Source organism: Ammospiza caudacuta, chromosome 2, assembly GCF_027887145.1.
Source record: "Ammospiza caudacuta isolate bAmmCau1 chromosome 2, bAmmCau1.pri, whole genome shotgun sequence".
NCBI lineage: Eukaryota > Metazoa > Chordata > Aves > Passeriformes > Passerellidae > Ammospiza > Ammospiza caudacuta.
Genome location: NC_080594.1, coordinates 1551940 through 1567487, shown reverse-complemented (window position 1 = coordinate 1567487; position 15548 = coordinate 1551940). Strand labels below are relative to the sequence as shown.

The window sequence follows — 15548 nt, the reverse complement described above, 5'->3', positions numbered from 1 at the left end:
CAATTCTTCTGCCCGCCAGACCCGATTCAAAGGTGTTGGACCCACACGATTGGGATCAGCCAGCACCACAAACAGAATAAGAACACCTGAAGCTCCAGCAGATTTTCCATGCTAGCTCTGGCTCTTAACCTTAAGGGTTTTCCTTGGTTTTTTCCAGTGTTCCTTGTCCCTAAAGACAGGAAGCAAAGCTGGCCACAACCTGCTGACATCTACCTGCTGAAAGCACTGGGACAGAAAATCACTGAAACAAACTGAAAAGGATGAGGGATGAAAAGGGAGATGAGGAAAAAAACTCAACAAAACTCCAGGGAAAATTGAGAGAGAGCCTTTTTTTAAGTCTGCAGTCAGTCAACAGAGGGATTTTAGGTCGGAATTTGTACAGTGCCTTCATGGGGAGGGAGAACATAGCCCTGGACTACTCTGTTCTGGGAGCAACTGGATGCTCAAACCCAATTCTCAGTTTCTGGGTATCTCTCTACAAATGTTATTAATGAAATTCTAAAACATCCCACGTGCATTAATTACATTTATCCACTTCTTAATATAAGCAACAGTAAATCTCTCAGAGTGGTTCTTGTCACATCCAGGCTGCAATATCTCTGCTTGGAGTAGGGATTGTGTCCCATTACAGACTCCTATTTCACAGCTAATGCAGATGCCAAAGGATGAATGATGCATTTCTTGGCATAATTCAATATACAATCCCAAGAATTGTTAAGGAGAAAAATACAGGCTTTGAGAAAAAAAAAACAAAACCAAAAACTCTATCTTAATGTGCTATTAATTGCAGTTAGAATCTGCATGTAAAATGTAGAGGAACGGGGATAGATAAAACAAGGTTAACATTAATTTTGTCAAACAAAAACATTCATTTTGTCAAACAAAAACATGACCATAAGTGTCTTTGAAAAAAGAGCTTGAGGGAAATACAACCACTTGAGGATGAACCAACGTGGTTATTCCTTCAGTTAAGGAACAGACAGAGGAAAGGACAATATATTTAAGGACATAGAAAAATCTATCTAAGGATGCAGGAGTGAGCCAAACCAAAGGTCTCCTCCTCCAAATTGTTAAGGAGAAAAATAAGGCTTTGGAAAAAATAAAACCAGCTCCTATCTTACTTAATATGCTATTAATTGCAGTTAGAATCTGCGTGCAAAATGTAGAGGAACTGGGATACATAAAACAAGGTTAACATTCATTTCGTCAAACAAAAACATGACCAAAAGTGTCTTTGAGAAAAGAGCTTGAGAGAAATACAACTACTTGAGGATGGACCAGCCTGGTTATTCCTTCACTTACAGAACAGAGAGAGAAATACATATAATATATAATATAATATATATAATATATTTAAGGACACAGAATAATGTATCAATGGACACAGGAGTGAGCCAAACCAAAGGTCTCCTCTGCTGAGTCAGATGAGGATTTGGGGTAAATGACTGCATTTTTTGCCGGCACAGGAGCAGCACCCAGCAAGCAAACCCAGCAGGTGAAGCGGGGCAGCACCTGGGGCGCAGGGGGAGTTTTTTGCCCCTGTTGGTTTCCTTACCTGCTGACATGGCCATGGTGGTGCCAGCCACCATGCCCATGGCCACGCCGTTGGTGCGCGGCGCGGCCACGGGCGCGGGGTAGATGGCCGAGGGGATGCTGTTGGGCTGCACCACCGTGGTGTGGTGGATGACGTGAGGCTGGGCCGCGTACACGGGCTGGGTGTAGTAAGCTCCCTGGTGGAGAAGGGGAAAAAACAAAATCCCATCATTATATTCCAGGTTTTTTCCAACCTAAGGAGTTCTCGGCTCTGTAACTCGAGCGCTGCCCGAGGGCTGGTGGGTTGTGGTCCCATGGATGAGCTCCTGTGCCTGGGATGCCTTGAGGAGGCTGCCCTAGAACAGAGCTAAAGAATAAAGCAGGGATTTATTAAAAGGATCTCCTCAATGGGTTTGTCCTGGATGGATTCACTCCTTGACCCTGCTGCCTCCCTTTGATGGGATGAAACAGGGCCTGGACACAAACGTCTGCTGGTGTAGAAAAGGAACAAGAGATGGAAGGAAAGGACAAGCCATGGTTCTTGGGTCCAGGTATTGTGTCATCTTATTGGTTTCACACAGGGCTCCAAAATCCAGGCTGCAGGGTTTTGAAACAAGGGGAGAAGGATGCGCAGGAATAAAAGGAGCCAACAGAAAAAGAAGAAAAAGCTTCACATGCTAAGTAATGAAGGGCCTGAAATGAGGAGATGCACAAGGGAGAGAACTGCTGTCCCCAGGACAGGCAGCAGCACTGTAAAGACCTGCAAACCAGGCATGGGAGGAAAGAAAACAAGGATGTGAATCAGCAAAAGGGAGATTTTATTGTGCATTAGTGAAAGCCCCATTAGAGAACCTATGAAGGTCTGGATTAAGGGGAAAAGGAGGTGCAGGGCAACTATTCCATCACTTCTTTCTTTCAGGAGCTACAAAGGTTCACAGGACAAATGGCAAATTCTGTGGCTGGGATTGGAGAGCAACCAGTGTGCAGGGGTGGGTTGCACTTCACTGGACTCAGGTGTGTTGGGGCACGGCTGAGGGCACAGGAGGTGGCACCTACCTGGGTGTACAGGTTCTGCTGTGGGTAGGCACTGTGATGGGCACAGGAGGTGGCACCTACCTGGGTGTACAGGTTCTGCTGTGGGTAGGCACTGTGATGGGCACAGGAGGTGGCACCTACCTGGGTGTACAGGTTCTGCTGTGGGTAGGCACTTCTGATGGGGTACATCGCGGTCTGGTACGGGTTCGGAGACGGCGAGTAGGGAGGAGGGGCGTTGTTACTCTGGGTTGGTGGCACCTTGTAGGGAGTCCCCGCAGTGTACCCTGCCACAGACACAAGAGGGGTGCCAGTCAGGGCCTGGCATGGCTGCTCAGGGCTGGCAGGAGGGCTGGGAGGAACCATTCCCTGAGCAAACGGGCCCCAAAGACTGCGCAGGATGGAGAGGAGAAGGCAAGGCTCAGCCCAGCCAAAACACTCAAATATATTTCATTTATTTACTCAAATATATTTAACTCAAATATGTTTAACTTATTTACTCCACCAGTGTTCAGCAATTAGAGATGACCAAGATTTCAAGTCTAATATCCCACATCATCCTCCAGGCACTGAAACAGGGCGAAGAACACACAGAGCTTTTAGGAGCTCCCAAACAGCATCTCATCCCCTCCTGATTACTGCAGATTGGAAAAATAGGTGTTAATTAACAAGGGGAATAGCTGTGACTCTTTTCCTCACTCACATTAGCAGGAGAGCAACCATCTTCCAATGAGAAGTGGAAAAGGTTTGAAATATTGATCAGAGCAGAAGTGCAGCCTCCTCCATCAGGAACCCAGTCAGCCACAGACCAACCAACCTCCTGGTTTTACATCTAATGGATTTTCTTCTCTATTCTGAACTCATTTTTCAAACAAATACCTCAGAGGCTGCCAGTTCTCAGTGTCACACTGCATTTCTGAGGGGTGTCTAGAGCTGTGGACCTGCTCAAGCCTGTGTGGTTTCACTACTTTGAATACCAAGACTTGCAGTGTTTCCTGATTGATGCATCACAGACAGTTTATATCCTATATTAAAAAGGTATTAAAACACAATAACCCAGGCAGAGGTAATCTGCTGTGCTTATAAACTGGGGAAAAAACAGAACAACCTGCAGGTAAAACAATGTGAAAACAAGGTTTGATGACACAAGATGATGGAGGCTCCTCTCTGTCTGGCAGATAATTTTAAAACCTAATTATGACTAACACCTTATTAGGATTAGGCTGGCGGGGCCTGTGCTGCTGCCGCTTTGTGGTTCAGCAGCAGCGAGCCTTTAAGCTCCAGCTTCTATTAAAATTGCTGATTAAATCCCTCATGTCACTCCAGAAATCTCAGCCTTATTGATCCTGCAGCTCACAAGTGCACAGAAATGGTTTTCTATAAAAGGCTTCTTGTGGGGGGGGCAAAGAGCTCAGTGGGGAATTTTGTGTTGCTGCTTGTTTCCAGGGTTCACCACAACCAGGATTCCTCAGCTGGGCAAGGAACTGACAGGATGTCCACAATTCTACCCCTCTGCCTCCCTCAGGTGAGACCCCACCTGCAGAGCTGCCTCCAGCTCTGGGGACACAGCAGAAGGACATGGAGCTGCTGGACAGAGTCCAGAGGAGGCACCAGAGCTGCTCCAGGGCTGGACCGTGCCCATTGTACAGTCCCTACCCCAAGGAATGATAGGGACATCCTTTTTCCAAGAGAAAGTCTCCTAAAGACTTTAAAAATATTTATTTTTAATAATTCTTTTAATAAAAAGAAATTACATTTCTTCCTCTCACCTTGTTGTGCAATTGATTGGATTTAGAAGGAAGAAGGAGCCTGGAGCAGCTGTAAGGTGAGGAACCCTCTGACCCCACAGCACTCATGTCCCAGATTAAGCAGGGGCCAGAGGACACCCCACATACCAGGGAAAGCATCCCAGGGTTTATCAGGGAGCTTATCAGCCCTGCTGGAGGCACTACTTATCCTCTTCAGGGGTGAGATGACAAGGCTGCACTGGAAAAGCCTGTTTGACTGTCATCCCTCAATGGCATCTCCTCCCCCTGCTCCTGCTCAGCCAGCCTGGCTTACAAGGTGGGAGTTTCAGCAGTGCTCCTTGAAAATCAGCCTTTATTTTGGCATTCTTTCATTTTTAAGGGAATGGGGAATAATGTCCCTTTGGAGATAAACACCTGTGGAACAACCCTGGGTTGCTCCCAGGGATCAAACACTCAGCTAAGAGAAAGGTTTCACCTTCTCCACTGGAATTCCTCCTCTGCAGGAGCAGCAGGAGGGTCAGTGCTCTCCTTTTCATGATCCTTCAAGGTTTTATTCCATCAAAGCCAGGCTGGATGGGGCTTGGAGCCACCTGGTCTAGTGCAAGGTGCCCATGAGGGTTGGAGCAAGATGGTGTTTAATTCCCTCCCAACCCAAACCAGTGTTTAATTCTGTGATCCCAAATCACCCTGTCCACACATCACCCTGGCGCCAGCAGGAGAGGCAAACAGGCACACACCACCCCAGCAACCCCAGAAGGAAAGGTTTATTTACTGAATGCTGCAGAAGAAGCCTGGTAGGTTCTGTTCTCCGTGCCCGTGTCCACAGGGAGGTGGAAGGTGCCCTCGGTGGCACAGGACGAGGAGGTCTGGGGCCAGGCCTGCTTCATCAGAAGTGTGGCTGGAGTGGGGACAGAGAAGAGGTGTCACACAGAGCACTGAGGGACAGCTTCCCACACTTAGGTCACACTGGAATCACCTTGTTCAGCTCTTCCCTCCAGGTTCCTACCCCTGAGGTGCTGAGCCCCACGGAAGGGACTTCACATCTCAGTCAGGGCTTGGAAATCTTCCTGGAGCAAGGGTGTTCCACACCCTCCACATCTGCTGAGACTCTGAATTAGCCCTCTCTGAAGGTACAGCTGTAACTCTGGAGTGTCACAGGGCTGAAGTTGGAAATGATTGGGATCAATCCTCTAGATTGGGAGGCTGAGGAGGAATTGGCACTGGGGCCACAGCCTGCAGCAGCACAACACATCCCAGAGGATGGAAATCCACCTCCCAGAGTGCAGGGAAGCACTGATGCAGGTCTGCTGGTCCACCAAAGCCCCCTGAGACTCTCCTGGACTCAAACAGGAATGGGGAGCACAGAGGACACCCAGCAGTGCTGCTCTGCTGGCCATCAGCAGCTGTGGGAGATATTCATGGGTGTGAGATCCACCCGGATGCTGCTCCGATGCTGGAGATGCTCCTCCCTCCTCCTCCTCCAACACCTCCTCCTCCTCCAACAGAACACCAGGAGCTTTGTGGGGAGTCAGAGATTCAAGCCCAATTTCTCCTGCACTCAGTCACTGATCATTTTCTGCTCCAAGCGTCTGCCCTCTCCCAAAGGTTTGGGAGTTATTAAGGATTTCCAGGCTGCCTTGCTTTATTTTCCATGCTAGGCTGCACTCAGGAACATCACACTGGAGAGCAACTCCCAGCGCTGCCACAGAAACACTCCCTCACTCCTGCTTTTACTCAGAATCAGATTCACTTTCACCTCTGGATTTCACAGAGGTTTTAATCTCTGAGACTGATGAGACAATTCATTGCAATGTTACACGAATCCTTCCTCTGTGGTTTTCCCTCTCCACGTTAAACCTGCCACAAAATCAAGGCAATTTGGGTTGGAGATGGCTGGGAGATTGCCACAGCTCTGCATTTTCTTTATTAAATCACAGATCCTTGGAGAATCCATCACTTAAAACTACACAAAAGGTGGACCAAGGAGGTTTCAGGAACATAAATACCTCCTGCTCCTTTGCAATAATTCACAGGGATCACAATCCAGCCATGACTATCTAATGCCATTTAAGGGACACTCCAACCAGTGTCTTCTGGATTTGGTTTATCCTCTCACATAAATAGAAATAAAATAAGGAGTTCATTAATTATCAGTTTAACCCCTGGCAAATCAACCAGTGGGAACTGAGCAAACAAAGTGAGCTGTGGGTCTCTGCAGCACTGGGGCTGCTCTGTTTTCCTGACAGGACCTTTAGATGACATGGGAATGTTCAGGACATATTTTAAGTGGAAAACACAAAATTATGAACCCTTTCAAAGCATTGTAGGAGATCCAGCTTCCCTCTAACAACATCCATCCCTCTGTATCTCATTTGGGATGGATACAGCCTCCAGCCCTGAACAAAGTTTGCAATAAGCTGAATTCCCCAGGCAGTCCCGTGCCTGAGTGCCTCAAAATGATGAGAGCATTTATTCCTGGAAAGCCTCGTGAGGCACTACAGGATGTTCACCTCTCCAGAGCCCAGACACCCCTTAGGGCACCCACTGGTGTCCCCAAAGAGTGGGTGGGCACCTCTAGAGGATGGCTCAGAGCTCTGCTGATGCTCCAGCTCCCTTCTGCAAAGCAGCATTTCCTCCAGCAGGACCCAGGGGCAGGAAGGGGGGATTGGAGCCTCCATCCTGCCCCACAACATTCCCACACAGATCCCTCATTTCTGGGGCTGATTTCAGTCCTGCTCTGTGAGGGCACTGCTGCAGAGCCATTACTTCTGCCCTGCATTATTAATAAACACAGCTCCAGCCTCCACGAGCAAAGTGTGTGTCCTACTTTCAGGAAAATAAAAAAGGGAGGCTTTAATGAAGGAAGTTAAAACAAAACAACCATGAGCAAGACAGAATGCCTGTGAGGAAACATGCACCAGGCTTAATGAAGACATACATAATTGTATTTTTTTTAATTGTGTCTCTTGCAGCAGAGTGATTTTAGATGCTCATTTCTGCATACTTAAAAGTATGTTTTTAAGAACAGTGTCCTAAAAAAACAGGCCTATTGCAAGCATGAGTTTGCAATGCTGTGTTTTGCCTTGCGTGTCTCCCTTTAAAAACTGTGGAAAATGCAGCAGGAAAATCACACAGGGCAGGAATTGAAGTGAATGGAAAGGAATTGATAGAATCACAGAAAATCCTGAGGTGGGAGGGATCAATGAGGATCATCCAGTCCAACTCACGTCCTTGCTCATAGGGCTCCTTTGGAATAATCTGGGGAATAATTTAACACCTTTTGGGCTCAAACACCAGCAAATACTCACTAGAAACCTGGCATTGGGAGAGGGAGAAATCAAGACTGGCTCCAATCACCATTTCCCTTTCCTCACTGGAGGAAACAAGAGGACTCCAAACTTCTCCAAGCTCCTCTCCTTGTTTCCCTCTGATGCCGTTGCAAAGCTTAGGTCACTACTTCATTGAATTTCCCATGTGGATCCCAGGATTCTGGGAACCACAAGGTCAAGAGAAGAGCATGAGCATGGCTGACTTCCAGTGAAGCTTCAGGGAGTGTTTGGAGAACATGAGGGACAAAAGCAGGTGGGATTTGAAAACTGGAATTATCTTTGCTCAGGGGTTGATCTCCTGTCAAGACTCTGCATGGAATCCACCAAAATTGATAAGGTTTGAGGCAAGAGACACCTGAGAGGGAGCAGGAGATCTTCAGGGTGCAGCAGAGAGGGTGATCAAGCTGGGACAGAACGGTTCTGCTCAAGAGACCTTGCTTGCAGGTACCTCCCAAGAACTCAGAAACCACAAGCTCTGTTCCAAGCAGCATTGAGGGGCACCTTTCCCTGGGCAGTCTCCACATGGAGAACCAGATGAACTCTAGGTTTGTGACTGTTTCATAGTGAGCTGGAGGGATTTCTGCCAGCAGGAAGCACCTCCTGCCCAGCCTGGGAGCGCTGGAACAAGACCTTGTCCATGGATGGGATGTTCAGGAGCAGCTATTCTGCTGGCAACATGCAGCATCTCTTTCTTTTTTAGACTCAATGTCTAAAACCCCTTAAAACATAATTAAAATTAGTCTGCTGTTTGAGAAGTCCATGATTTGGGCCCCCAAGCCGATTCCCAGTGTGTCTGAAGGACACCAGGAGCACATTGCTCTCCAGGCTTTTTCCAGCCTCCTGTGTGACAGCAGCTCCTTCAATTTGAGGAAACACTCTCTGTACTGATGGAGGTTTTAGCTCAGCCACTGAACCACAGAATTAGCTCAGCCCAATTCCATTTAGCACAGTTGAGGATGCTGTCACTCTGTCACCACTGCTGGGAGATTTTATGGCACTTCTTTTCCATCAGTTAGCTCTCAGAATCCCTTATTTTTTTCCTCCTGGAAGTCTGCTTTCCATTGAGAAGGGACCACTGAGTGTGGTGCTGGGAGGTTCTGTTCAGCAGAGCCTGCTCCTGCTTCCCAGAGTGGTTAAAATGGTTTAAAATCCTGCTGTGATATTAAATGGTATTGATTTCAAGAGCTGCAGAAATTGTTTGTAACAGAACCACAGAATGGTTTGGGTTGGAAGGGACCTTAAGGACAATCCAGTTCCAGCCCTGTGCCTTGGGCAGGGACACCTTTACCTAAACCAGGTCTCTTCAACTTGCCCTCATGATTTATGGGAAGCTCTATAAAAGTTTCACCATTTTCATTCCAATTTTAATTTCTGAATTTTAATTTTCATAGTTTCCTTGCTAGTTTAGAGCTTAGCTGCGTTACCCGCTGGAAGGTTTTTGTTCTCAATAAAAATTGACTTGTCAGCTGTATGGACATCAGGAGATTTCCAAGATGGAAATTATTAAATGGTGTCTAAGATGTACAAGAAGCAATTCAGACCTCCCAAAAATCCCTATCATTGAGTGATTTGGGGTTTCCTCTCCCTTGGGTGTTCCCTTGGCCATGTGCCCACTGAGTGGAGGAGCTGCTGCCTGCACAACTGGGGACAAGTGACATTTTGTAATATCCAGGCCAAAATGCCAGAATGCTGCAGTATTTACATTCCTGGCTGAGCAGGGAGGACATTGCCAGCCTCTGGCAGGACAAGCTACTCATAAATTTATGGGCTTTTTCTTATTCTATGGAGTTGTTTTCATTTAATTCCTCCAGTGTTTTATCCTTCAGGGGAAAGGAGGGTGGCCAGCACAAATCCAGGGGAACAAAAATTGTTTCATGTTCCATGTTAAGGCTTTAATGGGAAAAAATTCAGCTAAAGACCTTATTAAAAGCACATAAACCCAAACAAAACACAACAGATCCCTTCCAGAATGATCCACAATAAACAGCTTTATGGAATATGTGTAAAGTGTGATGTGGAGAAGACAAAACCAAAAGATTTTGGCAACAAACCACTCATTCCTGTTTCATCATCCTTGAAAAGTGTCTGAGCCTGGGGAGCTACTGATTTTATGGCAACTGGGGGACTGAAAACTTGGCAATTAAGGGGAAGAGAGGACTTAGCAAGACTGGCACAAAGTCCAGCTCTTCCTGCTGCACACTGAGCTCAAAATGCAGCTTCATTTGGAGGGGCTAAAATCCTGCAGCTCTTTTGAGGCAAAACCACTCAGAATAAACATCTCAAGCAACCAAAAGTCAAATTGAAGGGAGAGATGTTATTTTTCATCTGCAGTGCTTGGGAATGGATGAGCAAGGAATGTTTTGAGGCCTTTCTGAGGATTCTTACCTGGGGCGTAGCCGGGGCTGCTGGTCGGATACATGTTGGGATTGTAGGCTGGGGCAGCAGTGGGATAGCCTGTTGGATAACCTGAAAGGAAGGAAAACACCATTAGGATTTTATCAATCCAGCAAGGATGGCACCCCTGAAAAGCAGTAAATAACCTGTGTGAGCACAGAGGCCACCGAGGGAAAACACAGGTAGATTCCCTGAGGATAGGAAGGACCATGAATGCGCTCCATGTGTGACATCATCAATATTTCATCCTTATTTCTGTAGGAAACAAGGATCAGAACGCAGAATGCAGGTGTGCTCACTGTGCTTTGGAGAAAACTCCTGGGAAAATCCATACTCCGAACGTGGAATTCATGTACAAAACCCCACTAGCACAGCAATATCGGAAAGGATTTCCTGGGCTGCGTGGCAGCACTTTGGAGAGCTCAGCACTCCCATCAAGCAGAGTTCCTTGCTGAAGGGAGGGCAGGGATCCTGCAGGAAAACATGCCAGCCTTGGATTCACCCATGGCTGCACAGTGCTGTTCCCAGGAGGAACCTGATTACCTGCCAGGCCAGCTGGAAGGACCCTCTGGAGCCAGGCAGGGTTTAATGGGCACTTTGGGCTGGGCTGCAGAGCACCCTCAGCTTGCATCAGCCTCACTGGCAGAGGTCAGAGGGAGTTCAGGGCAGCTGTGTGCGGGAAGAGAGGGGCTGGAAATGCTGGCACACCCCAGAGCCCGTGTGCACCCGCACAGTGCATGTTGTTAGCTGATTTATAGCGGCCCACACTGTCACAACCATACTTCTAAAGCCCCATACCTTCTCAGTGATATTTCTTGGGAGCAGGTCTTCACAGCACAGACTCCACCTTCTGCCTGTTGCAGCTTCGCAGCCAGGGCTCCTTCCAGGCTGTCCCTGACTGGCCAAGCCCAGCCCCTTTTATCCCAGTTACCTTCACTGGCCACAGCTGCAGCCCAATGAAGGACATCACAGCTGCAGCCCATCAAGAGCAACCGGGGCTCATCAGGGCAAGGCCTAGACACAGATATTCTATGTACAATACAGATATTTTACTAGGACTCCTACTATAGTGCAGGTGTCCAGCATCCAGTTCCTACCTCACTGGAAATTCCTGTCCTCTGTGAAGAGCACAGCCACAACCTCTGCACCTTGGTCTGCTCCTTTTCCACAGAATCACACAATGTCCTGAGCTGGAAGGGACCCCAAGGATCATCCAGCCCAACTCCTGTTCCTGTACAGATATCCCAAATCCCACTCTGTGCATCCCTGGAGTGATCTCCAAATGCTCCTGGAGCTCTGTGGGGCTGTGCCCATTCCCTGCCCAGCACCTCTGGGGGAAGAACCTTTCCCTAAAATCCAACCTGAGCATCCCCTGGCACAGCTCCAGCCCTTCCCTGGCGTCCTGTCACTGCTCACCAGTTTGCTTTCCATTTCCTTCAATTTCTTGCAGGTTTTCCCTACAGAAAAGAGCAACACCTGAGCAACTCCATCCTCCTTAGGTGCTGTTGCGGGAGCAGGGCACGTTAACCCTGCTTTGCTGGTGGACAATTTGGCTCTGTGTGTGTCACCACTCGGTTTATCTGTGTGTCCCCTTGGCCAGCATCCCAGAGCAGAGCCCATGCAACGGCCCTTGGAGAGTGTTTCCATGCCAAGCCCCACTGATGCTGCCTGCTGGCTGCCAGCTAAGGCTGGAAGGAGGTAATTAGCAGTGGATTTACACCCATCTTTTTTAATATTTCATTTTATTAAATAAAAGCCAGCATGGGTCTGTATTTCCCTCTTCTGAGCAGCAAAAGAGCCACAGCCCAAACCCCAGTGCTCCCAAACCCTGGCACCACTGGCTTCTGTGGCAAAATGCTGAGGTTCATTTGAATAAATCTAATGCAACAATCATGGCCACTGTACTGGAATAAATGACTGGATGTTCTACCCTCTCATTTTCATCAGTGATATATTTGGCTTCTAAATCAGGTTAATTAGAAATTGCTGTAGTTAATGTTGGATAAGCAGCAGTTTAACAGGGTTTTTTTGGTTGTTTTTTAGGCTACACAGAACTGTGTTTTCATCGTACCCAGGAATATCTAAACCCTTCCAGCAATCAAGAAGCTCCTTAGAAAGTTATTTGCAGATCCAGTGATTGCAAGCAGAGCATTAATGATGAGGATCTTATATCAGAAACATCCCTTCTCTCCAGCTCATTAGAAGACAACCATGTCTTTTCCAGGACATTTGTTGCTCCACACTCCTCCTCTTTCCTCCTGACAATCTGGTCAGGGGTGCTAAACCAACCCCAGCTCACTTCTTCTGCATTTTCCCTAAAATTGTGTATTTTCCTGTGTTTCTTCATGGGGTTTTGGCACACGGTTTAGTGGAACCCCAGAGTGGCTGGGGTTGGAAGGGACCCCAAAGACCATCCCAGTTCCCTGCCATGGGCACAGATGGTGATGGCTGTGTGTGCCATGGTGCTGGGAAGTCCCCTGCCCATTTGCAAGGGATCTACGTGACAGGCTCTTGGGGCTCCAAGAGGTTCTTCCGACCTTTGCTGCTGGAAAATCCCCCCAAATAAGCCCTGAATCCCCCAAACTGCTGCAGTCTTTAGTAATAATCCTTAATTACCAGTCTTCGGTCACCAGCCATGACAAACACAGTCCTGTGTTGTCACAAATGTTTCACCTGTGCCCTCTGAGGTGCCACCAGCACTCACCTACTGCCAAAATCAGGGAAAAAAACCTCCTTTACTCAGATCAAAAATTTTAAGGGGTTATACCTTAAAAAAAAAGAGCCTGAAATAAGTCAAAGCACAAGAAAAGTGAGGTTTTGGGTAAGATTTTCCATCCAGCTGAGTTTTGAAGGATTTATTTCAGGCAGATGGAAGTAACTGTGCATTTATAGAATCACAGAATTGTTTCACTTGGAAAGGACCTTGAGGACCATCAGGTCCAAGCCCACCCCAGCACTGCCATGGCCACCACTGACCCATGTCCCCAAGTGCCACATCCACACCTATTTTAAAACCCTCTGGGGCTGGAGATTTAACTGGTTTTCCTCCTTTTTTTGGATTTATTTTATGCTCGGCAGGACTCTTCCTTCCCGTGGTATCTTTTGTTGTTCTGGAGGTAAGTTATGGCTGGGTTTGCATTCATTTCAGCTCAAATAAATATGATTTCTATCAAGGAAGCTTTAATAGCTTTGGATGCCAAAAGAAGCCCTGCTCTGCACTATCTTCCACTCTGATCTCATAAACTTTGATAAGTGCTGACCTCCAGCAAGAAAACTTGTCCTTTCTATTTTAAAGCAAAGCAGAGATGGGAAAGGTACAGGAAAATTAGTGTGGATTGCTCCTTTTTTTGGACATAGTGAAAAATAAGAAAGCAGCAGAATCTGGGGCAATTTGTGCCAGAAGAAACATGCCTGGAAATTCCCAGCACTCAAAATCCAGCAGGTTTAAAAATACATGAGGCATTTTTTATTTAGCAGGGCCTGTTGTGATTGGACAAAGGGAAAGGTTGCAAACTGCAGGAGGGTTGATTTAGATTAGATATGAGGGTGACATTTCTTACAATGAGGGTGATAAAACATTGGCACAGGGTGGCCAAAGAAGCTGCGGCTGCCCCTGGATCCCTGGAAGTGTCCAAGACCAGATTGGATAGAGCAGCCTGGGATAATGCAAGGTGTCCCTGCCTATGGACACTGGATGGCCTTTAAAATGTCCCTTCTGACTCAAAACTACTCCATAATCTTATAATTTTTATATCCTATTGGTTTTGCACCTTTTGTTTGTTGGCTCTTCACCCCCCAAATAATCCCAAATCAGCTCCCACAGAGAAGAAAAAGCTGAGCTCCCCCATGATGGTCCCCATGCCTTACATCCCCTTGGGTACAAAACAAAATCAAGATCCAACAACCAGGAATGATCTCAGGAGAGGTGACAACACCAAAGCCTGCAGCATCCTGCTCTGATTTTCCCCCTGGAAAACCCAAGGCACCTCCTGTAAACTCCTGCTCCTGCTGCTGACAGTGCTCCCCTCCTGCCACGTCTGTCCTGCCTCGTCATCTTGAATGAAAAATAACAGCAAGAGGCTCAAACCCACTTGACATATAATGTCAGGAACAGAAAGAAAATATCCTTTACTTTCTATGGATCTGCACATGACAGGACTCTGTCTCTGCTGGGCTTGAGGCCTTGCACTGGTGCAGAAGGAGAGAAAATGAGATGAAAAATATTGAACAAAATTTATTAGATTCCTCGCAGAAGAAATCCAAAGATGTTTTGTGGCTTATTTTAATTTAATATCATCTCCACAATCAATAGGAGTAAGAAAGGCAGTGTTCATTTAATCTCCTCCCCAGGGAAAACACACAGCACTCCAGCTCTGGGAAGCACTGGCTGAGCAGCTTTAAAAATCACCACACAATAACTGTGCAAAGCAAAAAGCACACAGGGCTGCATCAAGCAGGTATTTAAAAGCCATCTTTAATTTTTCATGTATTTTAAATGTTTCTGTAGCAAAATCACCTAAACAACACCCAAACCATGACAATACACAAGTGCTAAAGCTCTGAAGGTTCTCTTGAAATTCTTGAAAGAGAATTTGCTTCTCTTTGGCTACAGAGCCCATGCTTGGTCCATGGTCTAGCCTCCCACCCACTGGGAATTGTCACTTCCAACACTGAATTCCAGAATGTGCCATTTCACTTTTGCAAGAGTAATTTCATTGACCATTATCTGATCAAGGCCTTAATTGCTACGAGCAGCTGACATTAATTTACAAGACAAAATATTCTCCTTTTTTCTTTTCCTTTGCCAGTCTCAAGCAGCACAGACTCCTCAAAGTGGCCATGTCACAAGGATTTTTACAGGCTGATAAAGTCCCTTATCTAAGGGCAGGACAAAGCACCATAAACCCACACTTCAGCTCCTTGAGCTGCCAAGGACTCCGGCTCCACACTCGCTGCAACTGAGAGCTCAATTAACCACCAGCAATCCCTGCAAGGAGAGGGCAGGCAGCCACACAAACTGTCCCTCTTGTGGCATTCACTGCACTGAGGTGGGTCAATATGAGGTAAAATTGAGGTAAATTTGCTGCCCGGGGCACAGGTGAGTCCCCATACCTGAATGGGGTGGATGTGGTGCTTGGGGACATGGGTCAGTGGTGGCTTTGGCAGTTCTGGGGCAATGGCTGCACTCAGAGGTCTTGGAGGGCTTTTCCAACCCAATTCTGTGCTTCTGTTTTACCAATCCTCCCTCTAAACCCTGTTAGCCACTGTCCAGCCCTTTGTTTGTGCTGAGTGACAGCTTTGAAGCTGCAGCAGCCCCAGGAACATTCCTGCTTCATGATCACCTCCTCGGGTCAGCCAGATGGAGCCCAAGCATTTTCCCCTGCAAACACTTTCATGCTCTATTTTAAGCCCATCCAGCATTTCTCATTCTTTAGTGCCCAGCCCTCAGAAACTCTTCAAAAACAGGATTTGCAAGCACCTTCTCAGGACAAATATGTGAGAAGCCTCATGC

The 15548-nt window shown here is 47.1% G+C and overlaps 1 protein-coding gene across 5 annotated transcripts in view; it reads right to left on the bottom strand.

Annotated features, from left to right (window-relative positions):
• The window catches only part of FAM168A (family with sequence similarity 168 member A), a 124142-nt gene that overhangs the window by 4855 nt on the left and 103739 nt on the right, over window positions 1-15548 (bottom strand). For 4 of the 5 annotated variants that reach the window (XM_058825696.1, XM_058825698.1, XM_058825695.1 and 1 more), the window contains 4 exons: window positions 10028-10108; window positions 5086-5211; window positions 2710-2852; window positions 1556-1730 (listed from right to left, as the gene is read on the bottom strand). In XM_058825696.1, coding sequence (XP_058681679.1) covers window positions 1556-1730; window positions 2710-2852; window positions 5086-5211; window positions 10028-10108 — 525 coding nt within the window. Of the gene's footprint in view, window positions 1-1555; window positions 1731-2709; window positions 2853-5085; window positions 5212-10027; window positions 10109-10834; window positions 10922-15548 lie in introns of those variants that run through there. The other variant, XM_058825699.1, reaches the window with a different exon arrangement.